Here is a 13,009-nt window from a genome sequence, read left to right on the forward strand (position 1 = left end):
TGAAAATACGTTTTAGCATGTTAAATACATTAGCATACCAATCAGATACAGAATACATTTGTAACTAGGTATATTCTGTTCACATGAGAAAAAAGGATCAAGATGTATTGCTGTTTCTTATTTCCATTTGCTTCTTCTCTTGACTTAATCTATACGTTGTGGATTGTTTTGGTGTGTTGTTTTTTTTTTTATAAATGCCACTGCAAACCTAATTTTCCTATCCCAAATTGAGATAGCTTGATCTCTTAAATTGAACACTGGCTTGCATTTTTCAGTGTCTCAAGGGATGCAGAAATCAAATCAGTGCCAATTATTCTTCCAATAGATACTGGACTAGCAACTGCAGAAAGGAAGCAAGGGAATGCCTTTACTTTTCAGTCAATTAGGAAAGCAGTGATGATATAAGGGTCAAAATTAAGTGGCAAAAAGCAAAAGATCCTATACACAAGACTAACCGAAGGCTTCCGTAAAAATGAAATGAATTGAAATGAAATTGGTCATTACTTTTTCAGTGATTTTATCAAGGGAGAACTATGTAATTGTGACTGAAGCAACGAAAACAGCTCAGCAAACCAGGGAGTTGAATCTTGTGGATAATAGTACTAGTAATAGTAATCAGTGAAATATCATCTGACTGTAAAAGCTAGTGGGTTAAGAAAACTAAGTCACTGTAGGGTCTTACTTTTTTTTTTTAGCACAATCCATCTCCCAATTGTGCATACAAACTGAACACATAAGAAATCTCTTATCTGTCTTAGGCTCCTTGGGGATTTTGTACAATATCTTTTAATTAAAAAGAGCTGCTTCTAGTACACACACACATATCCAGCAAGGGAGACTTGCAGATGTAGTTAAATGTGGATAGGTATCAGAATCACCATCTGCATCATGACACACCTGGGACCAATGAAGTGGCTGGATGTCTCTTTTAATCTTAGGCCTTTTTTTCATGCACAAGCCATTGATAAACCTGGACCATGGCCTCAGAAAAAATCCTATGTTTAAGCCACTAGATTTGGAGGTGTGTGAAGGTAGCCAACTCATCACTGCTGTTGTTTTAAAATATCAAGTTAGGTCAAAGAGTTTTCCAGATTTTAAACATTTTACTCTCTTACCATCATCTTCACATTCTTCTAGAGGCTTTTGCTGTTTGTTCAGGCACCGTGGATCTAGCCAAGACGTCGTTTTAGTGTTATGGCTGCAAAGCAAAAATGGAAATGTGACCTTTTTCTTTAAAAAAATAATAATAAAGCATCAGCAACAGAAAAAAAAATACATGACCATCACTTTTATTTTATTTTTTGAACTGAAGGCTTATTAATCTAGAACAGAGCCTAAAACACAAACTCCACAAAAACACATCTATTTGTAAAGATATGTATTTTAAATGATTTAGTCTATGTATTGTATTGATAGCGGTTTTGCTGTTTTATTGAGTGTATTTTATATGAAATTATAGTTTTTATCTTGTAATGTTGTTTCTATTGTTGTAATCCCACCTCGATCCACAGAGAGAAGCAGGAAATATAAATTATTATTATTATTATTATTATTATTATTATTATTATACTGTGAAAAATCAAATGCATCAGTATTTGAAGACGTGAGCATATAAAATTGGTAATGTTACTGAATGAAATGTTCATAGCCATTTTGTGGTTAATATATAAAAATGTATATAGGTCTAAATTAGCAAATGGGGCCCGATCTATACATGTTTTATTTATTTTTAAAGGCCAAGAGAGGGGAAAAAAAGATTTATTTCATAGGGAGAAGGAAATAACTTCCCTAAGGCAATCAGCTACCCATCAAATTCTACATATCAGTTCTAGTCTTGTCCTCTGGAGCAATACAGAATAAGCCTGCTCTATGGAATCCACAAGGCAGCCCTTCAGATAGCTGAGGAACAATATCATGTCTCCTCTTAATCTCCAGGCTAATATATTAAGCTTCTTTAGGCTGTATTTTGGGGGAGAACATCCATCTGTTTCTAGGCAACCACTCAATGTGCTTCACAGATCCTATGAAGATAAGAAAGTATCAGCATCTACTGTCACAATGGTTTGAGCATGACAATACCAAGTGAGTTATCTTGAAAGATGAGGAATCACAAGAGGTGTGGAAATATAAGACAGTGGGGCATTACTAAATCTTGGGGTTTTGTTAATTTGGTGTTTATAAATAAATAAATACCAAATTAACAAATTGTCCTGGGCCCATTCCTATTCACCATCTTTATCAATGACTTGGATAACAGAATTGGGGCATACTTATAAAATTTGCAGATGACACCAAATTAGGAGGAGTAGCTAACACCCCAGAGGACAGGATCAAAATTCAAAATGACTTGAATAGACTAGAAAGCTGGGCCAAAACTAACAAAATGAAATTCAGCACGGAGAAATGTAGCCCATGGTATCCTTCTGGAATGCCTGAGGGAGTTAGATATTGGGGGCACTGCATTGCAGTTGTTCAGGTGCTACCTCTCGGGCAGACTCCAGGTGATGATGCTGGGAGACAGCTGTTCTCATAAAAGAGAGTTGACATCTGGCATCCCTCAGGGCACCACTCTGTCTCCCATGCTGTTTAACATTTACACGAAGCCGCTGGGAGAGATCTTCTGGAGACATGGGGCGGGGTGTTATCAGTACGCTGATGACACCCAAATCTACTTCTCTATGGCCTGTTACAGACAGCCCAAATAAAGCTGCTTCGAGTCACAGTGGGGGTATGGTGTTTCAATGATGCATGCATCCTATGAGTTCAGAAGTCGCACCAAAGCCACGCTCCAGACTGGAGCGTGGCTTTGGTGTGGCTTCTGGACTCTTAGGATGCATGCATCATTGAAACACCATACCTCCACTGTGACTCGAAGCAGCTTTATTTTGGCTGTCTGTAACAGGCCTATGTCTCCGACTGCTGCAGTAACCAAAGATGGCATCTCTCTTTTAAATGCCTGCCTTGAATCAGTAATAGGCTGGATGAGGAAAAACAAACTCAAGTTGAATCCAGAGAAAACGGAGGTGCTTGTGTTAGGTATCCCTGGTCCAGGGATGGACATTTGTCAACCAGTCCTGGACAGCATTACACTTCCCCTAAAGGACAAAGTTTGCAGTTTGCGAGTGCTCCTGGACTCATCTCTACAGTTGTCATCTCATGAGGCGGTCGCCAGGAGTGCTTGGTACCAACTTCGGTTGATACGCCAAGTGCACCCCTACCTGGCCTAGAGGGACCTTGAAGCAGTAGTACATGCTCTGGTAACCTCTCGCTTAGACTTCTGTAATACGCACTACATGGGGCTATCTTTGTACCAAGTTCGGAAGCTTCAATTGATCCAAAATGCTGCAGCCAGATTGGTCACGGGAACATCTAGATCAGACCATATCACTCCAAAATTAAAATCTTTACATTGGCTGCCAATCAGCTTCTGGGCGTAATACAAAGTGTTGGGTCATTACCTTTAAAGCCCTACATGGCTTGGGTCCAAGTTACTTAAGGGAATGCCTCTCCCTACACAATCTGTCCCGCACTTTTAGAATATCAAGGAAGAAACTATTGGAATACATGAAAACCAGATTAGTTACAACTTCCCATAAAGCTTTCACAGCCGCAGCCCCCGAACTATGGAACAACTTGCTGGAAGAGATCCTTATTACTACACTGGAAGCCTTTAAGAAGGCACTTAAGACAGATCGTTTCTGGCAGACCTATCCATTTGATCTGCTATAATTGATCCTAAAGAACCCCCCAACTTCCAACTCAATAATATGGGAACAGACGACGATTGGATTTTAATGATTGGTAGCAGTATTGCTGACTGTTTTATTGTTTGTATTTTTAGATAACATTGTATTTGCATTTTGTATTGTTGCATTTTTTGCTGTAATCCCACCTCTATCTGCAGGGAGAGGAAGGAAATATAAATAAAATTATTTATTATTATTATTATTATTATTATTATTATTATTATTATTATTGAGGTCCAGTGGTCCCTTGCCTTATGTGGGGATCCATTCCGGAATCTGCCATGTCAGGCAAGTTCCGCCTATGCTCGAGTGCTATTGAAGATAATGGGGCTCGTGCACACAGCAGCATGGTGGCGCATGCACCATTCATTAAATGCCGCAGGGCTTCCAGTGTACGCTGCACTTAGGGCGGAAAAATGAAATGCACAGATATAGGATGGGGAACACCTGGGTATATGAAAGTACCTGTGAAAGGGATCTAGAAGTCTAGTTACACCACAAGTTCAACATGACTCAACAGTGTGATGTGGCAGCTAACAAGACCAATGCAATTTTGGGCTGCATCAATACAAGTAGAGTGTCTAGATCAAGGGAAATAATAGTGCCACTATATTCTGCTTTGGTTAGGCCTCACCTGAAATAGTGTGTCCAGTACTGGGTACCACAATTCAAAAAAGATGTTGAGAAACTGGAGCGTGTTCAAAGGAGGGAGGCTAAAATGGTGAAGGGTCTGGAAACCATGGCCTTTGAGGAAGGACTGAAGGAGCTGAGGATGTTTAGCTTGGAGAAGAGAAGGTTAAGAGATGATATGATAGCCCTGTTTAAATATTTGAAGGGATGTCATATTGAGGAGGGAGCAAGCTTGTTTTCTGCTGCTCCAGAGACTAGGACCTGGAACAATGGATGCAAGCTACAGGAAAAGAGATTCCACCTCAACATTAGGAGGAACTTCCTGACAGTAAGGGCTGTTCTACAGTGGAACAAACTCCCTCGGAGTGTAGTGGAGTCTCCTTCTTTGGAGGTCTTTAAACAGAGGCTGGATGGCCATCTGTCTGAGATGCTTTGATTGTGATTTCCTGCATGGCAGGGGGTTGGGACTGGATGACCCTTGCGGTCTCTTCCAACTCTATGATTCTATGAAATCCAACCAAGCCTAGTACAGTTCAGATTGTACATGAACCAATCCAAACTCCTCTGAGCTGTGGAGCTGTCTTTCATCACAGACCATAACTACTCCTGGAGAAGAATAAGCTGTAGATGGATCACAAAACAAGTCAAATGTCAGGCTGGATCAGCAGAGCCCAGAACATTTGTGGTATATTTTTCAGTACACATAAATGAAGAAAGGGTCAAGAATTATCTTCAATAGTAAGAGCCAGGGAAGATGAGCTATATCTGATTTGAGCAATTGGGGAAACTCTCATTTCTAATGGGCACTGGAAGGGATGAAGTATTACTGGTCAGCTCTAGCTCAGAGCTTGGAAGGAATCGGTAACAAATAACAAATTACCTGACCCTATTTCCTTTTCCCAAATAACAAAGGTGTAACAACAATGTTACAAGCTTCACATAATGAGAAATAATGTCACCACCTTTGTTGCTGAATGTGCAACTGCTTAGTTACTTATTGCTCCTGGAATGTAAATTTATTAAATGGTAAAGGAGGAATATCACATGGATGAAATGCTGGCTTGTACTTTGTTGAGTGTAGAAGTGTCCTGAAGGTAAACAAGAGGAAAGTGTATTTTGTATCATAGGCCAGTGGCTTGGAGCAAACAGAGTTTTAAAAGTGACTAACAAGATACTATTTTATTCACGTCTGAGGAGCAGGGAAACTAAAGAGTTGTATGAAAAAGCCTGTAACAGGGGAGGGGCCTAGTTATTGCTGGCTTCTCCCATCTATTCACTACTTTGCCTTCCAGCATCTATGGTTGTTTAAACACTGTCGATAAACAGAAAACTCCAAAGTACTACTATTTCAGTAGTGTTTAAACAACAGTGCACACTTCTTTCCAAGACATAAAAGAGTTTTCCCTAAATGATCTAATCCATCTTTGAAATTACATGGAGAGAAATGCACTGTCCTTTTGAAAACATACAAATATATAACTGAATCACTTTCAAAGGAGGCACTTCATGTCCCTGCTACCCATCACTGGTGATATGATCACTGTTTCGCACACTACTTTACCCAACCCCAGCAATGCATTAAATCCAATCCATTTAATTCTATTGTGATCTTCAGGGCAATTAATCTGTAGCTGATAAAGGAGCACATATAAGTCCAACAGGCAAGTCAAATTAGCAATATTGCAGTAAAGTGGGTCTGCCAAGGTGCAAAACATTGTATGTCCCAAAGGGATAAAAGAATGTTTGCATGGGGTCTGAATATCCTTCAGAAATTGAAAAACAAGATACTTTAAGACTATTGGTGGTAGAACTTCAAAGGGTTCTGTGCACCATGAACAAGAAGCCAACTTTACTGCTAGCTACACTATAATTTGTATAGTATACAGGGAAATGATAACTATTGTGGCATGAAGCATATCCTCTACCACTGAACTGTAAATGCCTGCCCTGCAACAGAATTCGTAGGGCTTTCACTTATGCTTCTAGGTTATTCTGCAATTCATCCGAATCCTGCAAAGAAAATTTATTCTTAGAGAAATTTCTCATGCAGAATGTGCTATTTTAAAACAGGACCACAAGTGTTATGGTTCAGACTGGAATTCTCTGCACATTTATTCAGGAGTCAGTCCCATTTGATCTACACAACATCCTTTCAAATAAATATACTTAAGTTAAACTGCAGTAGGAAAACAACCAAAGGTTGCCTCCACCGTGACTAGCTTTCCTTGGGTCTGCAGAGGTGAAGAAAAAATGTCCTGGCCTCTTCCATTAGCCACATGATTAAGATCAGTTAAGAAGGTTGCAATTGCAATAACCTTGCTCCGAGCAAAAAAAAAAAAAAAACTCCAGCAAAAGAAGATTAATTTAGACTAAACTTAAGTGCCTGTTTCCCACTCATCATTTTATTCAAGAATTATCAAACATTTCTTTTCTCTACCTTTTCCCTCTAATCTGTGCCACTCCCTTCCACCCTTCACCAGTGTGCCTTCACTGCCTTGTACTGTTAATTGTAAATCTGAGGGCCATGTTTTTTAACATCACACAAACACATCTGGAATATGATATTTGTACCAAAAGCAGGATTAAGAAATGATTAATAAATGAATATTTTGGGCCTCAAAAATGCCCTGACAATCCAGTCCATCTCCAGTTTTTCCACACATTTTGGAGAATGCAGAAAGAAACATTTGATACTTCAATAAAAGACACCCCTTCACCAGCCAATATTAAGGAATGTTTACTCTATAAAATAGACTTCTCCATTCTCTGTGTAGGCCATCTCCCAGTTTTCAGGCAGAGGACCCAAGTTTTCCTCTGCACAAGGAGGTAGGTATTGAGGGAGCTTCTGAGAAGGTTCCGTGGTGGGAATGGTGATGATGCAGCTATTCACAGATGGAGGCTCTGTGTCTCTTGTACTGTGTGTATTGTGCTCGTCTTGTTCACCGGAGTCGGCTGCAGAAGGACACAGACACACACACATGCACACAAAATACAGAGATAATATTAGTCTTATTGCTTCACCTTGGTTGCTTCCATCCATAATAATTCAACATATTTAATAAAACCATATCTATCAATAGAGATGCTTTTGATTTTACAGGTTGAGATCACCTTATCCTGAATTATGAAATCCAAAATATTCCAAAAAACAAAACCTTTTTCATGGGTAGCTGAGACAGTAACGTCTTTGCTGTCTGATGGTTCAGTATATAGAAACATTGTTTCATACACAAAATTATTAAAATATTAAATGAAATTGCCTTCAGGCTATGTGTATAATGTGTATAGAATCATAGAATAATAGAGTTGGAAGAGACCACAAAAGTCATCCAATCCAACCCCCTGCCATGCAGGAAATCTAAATCAAAGCATCCCCAACAGATAGCCATCCAGCCTCTGTTTAAAGACCTCCAAAGAAGGAGACTCCACCACATGCCGAGGGAGTTTGTTCCACTGTCGAACAGCCCTTACTGACAGGATGTTCCTCCTAATGTTGAGGTGGAATCTCTTTTGCTGTAGCTTGCATCAATTGCTCTGGGTCCTAGTCTCTGGAGCAGCAGAAAACAAGCTAGATCCCTCCTCAATATGGCATCCCTTCAATGTAACATTATGTATGTATATTCAAATACAGGTATTATAAAAATACAAATACAAATTCCAAAGCACTTCTAGCCCCAAGCATTTCAGATAAGGGAGACCCAATCTGCATTATTACTTAATGATAAAAACACTTTGATCCCTCAGAGGCTGATCACTGTTATATTTGAAACACAAGGTTTTAGATTAATCTTTGACTGAGTAGCCATCTTGCCTACCTGCAGAAGAGACATATTTCATAGTTTTGAAGGTACAATGATGTGCATCTTTAAAAAAATAATTAGCAAGATGAATGCTTACAAAATGTAATACCAGCCATGCTGTGGACACTGACAACCATTAAAAACGGTGTTGAATCACATTTTACCAACAGTGCATGCACTTTCATTGTTATACTAAAGGATGACACCTGAAAGCTGCTTTTGACTATCGTCCTGGTGGTTCACTGGTTAAATGTCAGTACTGCAGCCACAAAGTTGTGAGTTCGATCCTAGAGCTCCAAGGTTGACTCAGCCTTCCATTCTTTCGTAGGTTGGTGAAATGAGTACCCATCTTGTTGGGGGCAATTGGCTTTCAGATTGCAAACCACTTAGTGCTGAGTTCACTATTAAGCAGTACAGAAAATGTAAATGCTATTGCTATTCTTGTCTGCAGTAAAACTTGTGTGAAAATCTAATTAAAGACTCACACAAAGTCAAGGCCCCAGGCACCACCAACTTCAGCAGATGAAATATGGCTCACTTTACAGAGGTTCTGCAATCAATACCAAATAAATTCCAATTGATATCCTGGACTATATCCTAGGATTATACCATTTCTGAGTGCAAGTGGCAGATGCCCCCATGTTAGGAATATTAGGTTAGACCCTCTTTTCCCAACTTGCTATGTTTCTACAAGCAGGCAATTAAGAAGTGTTGTAATCCCTGACAAACTGCACAAAAAATATGTCATTTGGTCCTCAGAATGTTGTGGTTTATATAGCTCTTGCAAATGAGAAAAATGTTACTTTCTATTTCCAAAATGACTAAGTGAGCGGATATTCAAAACTGGCCTATGAAATGTAAAGAGGGTCCCACTGAAAGTAAGTGGTATAGATAATCTTAATTCAGTTAGTACAAAATCAATTGTGTAAGAGATGCCAGTAATAGAGACATATACCAGTAGCAGGGGTCATACAGATTACGGTAACGATTCAAGACACACCTTGGAATCATTAAAATTAAAATGTCTAATTTGATTCAGATAAGTTATTGTTATCAAAAGCAGGCAATGGGTCAAAATCAGTCACTTTTCAACAATCCACTGCCAGTTAGTAAAATGTCAAATTATTTCTTTAAAATTGCTTTTGCAAAGGTTAGGAAAATTAAGCAGTCTTTCAATTATTCGTTTTGCCTTTCAGATAGCTAAGATATATATGGTGTTAACAAACCTAGCTGTTATACATAATAGCATGAAATGAAATACAGGTTGAGTATCCCCCATCAAAATGCTTTAGTTCAGTAATGTATTATTATTATTATTATTATTATTATTATTATTATTGATTTTGAAACATTTGCATATACATAGGAGTTGTCTGTACTGGCAAAAAAAAAAAACAGCTTCAAAGTGACTTGAAGCGATGAAATTTAGGTGATGTACAAGGTGAAGCTGGGTGGAAATCAACACAAAGCCACATTTCCAGGCTAAAAACCAGAGCAAAAAGAAGTTCCAATACTGTACTTTAACGCAGAAAATGCACATTATTGCACATGCATATAAACAGGATGGTGCCACTACAGGACTGCAGGAAAGTAAAAATGTGAAAGTAGAAAAACAGGATAGGTCGCCAATAAATACATGGATGTAATTACAATATACACAAAACAGATAGTCCAACAGGGGGAATGAGGTGAAGGGGGCATGTATGGGGAGCTGCCATGACTGTGCTTTGCCAATTGTCACTGGGCACACTGATGGACTGATGGTATAGGTGGTGTATTGACATGTGCAACTGTGTGGTGTGTCACACTGGGGTCCTATGGGATGGCAGACATTTGGGAGGAGGGAAATAATTGGTGGTCACAGGTGGTATGTTTGTGTAATTGTGTGCTTGCATGGTGGGGAGGCGGGGAAAAATATCCAAGTGGTGCAGACAGCCTTTGTGGACAGAGGGGCTTCCACTCACTTTCATAAAAACTGGTATCAGCTCTGTTTTTCCTCTCTGCCTGCTCAGCCCCCCCCCCCCCCAGTGAGATATGAATCCATGTGGATCGATCCATGGGAAGAGGTGGGTTAAGAAATTATTATTGTTATTGTTGTTGTTGTTATTTCTTGGAGACGGGACTCAAGTCTAAACAAATTCATTTATGTTTCATATACACCTTATACACATAGCCTGAAGGTAATTTTATACACAACATTTTTAATAATTTTGTACATGAAACCAAGTTTGTGTGCACCAAATAATCTAAAAGCAAATGTGTCACTATCTCAGCCACCCATATAGACCATTTTGGATTTTGGACTATTTCAGATTTTCCAATTCCAAATAAGGGAGACTCAACCTGTATAGTGAAAATCTATTGTGGATTAAACAAAATTTATTGCATTTAAACTAATCTGGAATGGAGTAATTTATCTGTCACTCAACTGTAGCCCAATTGCCAAAGAAAACACTGAATCTCATTTGCCAGCTCTTGTACCTGGTCTCTCTCTCTCTCTCTCTCCCTCCCTCCCTCCCCGCTCCCCTGGGTAATAGCAACATACATTTTGTACCTTATTTTCTTGGAATGGGAAGCAACAGCCATATTGATCACAGGGAATGAAATTTGGTATTTGAATAAGTACTAGCATTACAAAATGCATTTTCAGGTGGGTTGCAAAGACAAAATTGTTTGTATTGTGTGCAGAAGGGGTGAAGAGACAAGATAAGTGCAAACGGATAATTTTCAACCTGACAGTGGGCAACAATGTACCATTTTAGTGCCATATTCATTTCCAGTTGTGAATTCCAGGATCAACAGGCTGTTTTGGATGATTGGTTAGAATGGGCATTATTAAAGATAATACGCAGGTCCTGAAAACCTCCAGGAGTGGCATTTCTGGGGTAGAAAACACTCTTTAAAATCCAGATTAGAATGAGGAGTGTAGAAGGGTCTGACAAAAACCTTAGGGGCTAAACAAATTCCATGGAGGGCCAGAGACAGCCTATAGGCTGTACTGTTCCCACCCCCGGTGTCTATCAAGGGAGAAAAAGAGAGAACACACTTTTTTAAACAAGAGGGCATCAGCTAATTTTCGATATGTAGAAACCCTTGGTTTTCCCTTGCTTTTGGACAAAGGATATGCACTCAGTAATATGAGACTGGTTGTGAGTACTGTAGCCAATGATCACAGGATCTCCCAAATTCTTGGGAGGCTCAGATCTTAGTAATCCCACATAAGTGGACTTGCATCTGGTTCCAGTTCACATTCTTTTTTTCACTTTCTTTTGCAGCATAATACGGAATACAATTCCACATCAAAACTTAGGCTGGCATTCAGTTCAGCAGTTAAAATACTGTAACTGCAGACAATTCATATTTACAGTCAAGAACAAACAAAAGTGACCTCAAAAACTTGCCTTTCATACCCTGGCAATCCCCTGACCAAAGCATTTCAAAGGTACTAGAGATTGGAATGCTGAGAAATGACATCCACTTCACACTCCTGATCACAATGTGCCTTGGGACAAGCAGTTATGGCAGGACCTCAAGGGGTTTCTTGCACTGTCTGTTTCCAAGGCACCCTGCAGCCACCAGAAGTATTTATATAATAGCAAGTACATTTCTATACCGCTTATCAGTGAACTAGCACTCCTTAAGCAATTTACAATGTGTAAGCCAATCAGCCCCAACAAGCTGGGTACTTATTTTACTGACCTACAAAAGGACGGAAGGCTGTGTGGACCTTGGAGCCCTCCTCTAGGATCGAATTTACAACATTGTGGCTACAGTGCCAGCAGTTAACCATTGTGCCACCAGGGCTCCTTCAAGAAAGGCTTGCACATTTAATTTCCTGGCACCCCAATTTCCGGCACCTTGGAAATGCTTTGTTGTGGCATTGCAGTGCTGTGAAAGGAAGGATTGAGGTGGCATGGTCAGGCATAACTGCAAAGACAGAGTTCCAATACTGTAGTCAGGCTAAAATTCTATTTGAAGTCACATTGAACTTATATTCCAGTGTAATCAATGTTAACTCCAGAAATAAACCTGATTTCTGTGAGACTTATCTCTGCATGTGTGTGTTTAGCATTTTTCTGACCAGCAGGCCTGAATTATAATTTATTTTTTTTTAAAAAAATTCCTAAATCTCAATTGTAAATTGACCTATAATCAATAAAGATAATATTTAGTGAGACCCAATGATGAAACTAATTCCAGGGGTGTATCCTTGAGGGCCCCTGGAGGGGAATGACTGTCCAGATGGCTGGGGGGAATAATGGGGGAGCAGAAGAAATTTGGGGGCAAAATGAACAGGAGAGAATCCCACTTTTCAAGAAGACTCCTGCTCACACAGCATTAGCTCCTACACAGAGTTTTCCAACAAATTCCTCCAGTTGATAAGATAAGACACTTATGGGGATGAGAAACCCACATAGTAAGTAGAAGCCGACTTGTGAATATCATCATATCATAAGCTTTTCTGAGAATAAAAGTCAGAAGATGAAAAGATCAAAAAGCTGCTTTTCCTCAGGCTCATTCCATGTGCTCTGTGAAAAGCTGCAGTTCAAAACTTATCTGTGAAATGAAACGGCATGGATTCTGTTCTTGTAAAAAAACAACAACAAGAAAATCCTCAATCATTTCATTCTGAACAATGGCTACAGGCTTCCAGGGGGAGAGAGAGAAAAAAAAAAACACTTTTAAATGTAATTGTTAGGAGCTAGTATAAACCTCTGGAATTCAGGTTATATCATAGTTTAGGTAGACTTTGAATATTTGAAAGTAAAAAAATCTTCTTGAGAAGAATCACCAGCATATGCATCTTAGTCTCCCACTCCCTTCCTCCGCCAC

The 13,009-nt window shown here is 39.3% G+C and overlaps 1 protein-coding gene across 19 annotated transcripts in view; it reads right to left on the bottom strand.

The window, feature by feature from the left end:
• Nucleotides 1–13,009, bottom strand: part of LOC149321295 (membrane-associated guanylate kinase, WW and PDZ domain-containing protein 1) — a 607,636-nt gene that overhangs the window by 128,402 nt on the left and 466,225 nt on the right. For all 19 annotated transcript variants that reach the window (XM_089519146.1, XM_089519138.1, XM_089519129.1 and 16 more), the window contains exons 5-6: nt 7,118–7,328; nt 1,116–1,198 (exon numbers count right to left, since the gene is read on the bottom strand). In XM_089519146.1, coding sequence (XP_089375272.1) covers nt 1,116–1,198; nt 7,118–7,328 — 294 coding nt within the window. The remainder of the gene's footprint in view (nt 1–1,115; nt 1,199–7,117; nt 7,329–13,009) is intronic.

Source organism: Sceloporus occidentalis, unplaced genomic scaffold (genome assembly GCF_023333645.1).
Source record: "Sceloporus occidentalis isolate IW3139 unplaced genomic scaffold, rSceOcc1.0.p SCAF_1, whole genome shotgun sequence".
Taxonomy (NCBI): Eukaryota; Metazoa; Chordata; class Lepidosauria; order Squamata; family Phrynosomatidae; genus Sceloporus; species Sceloporus occidentalis.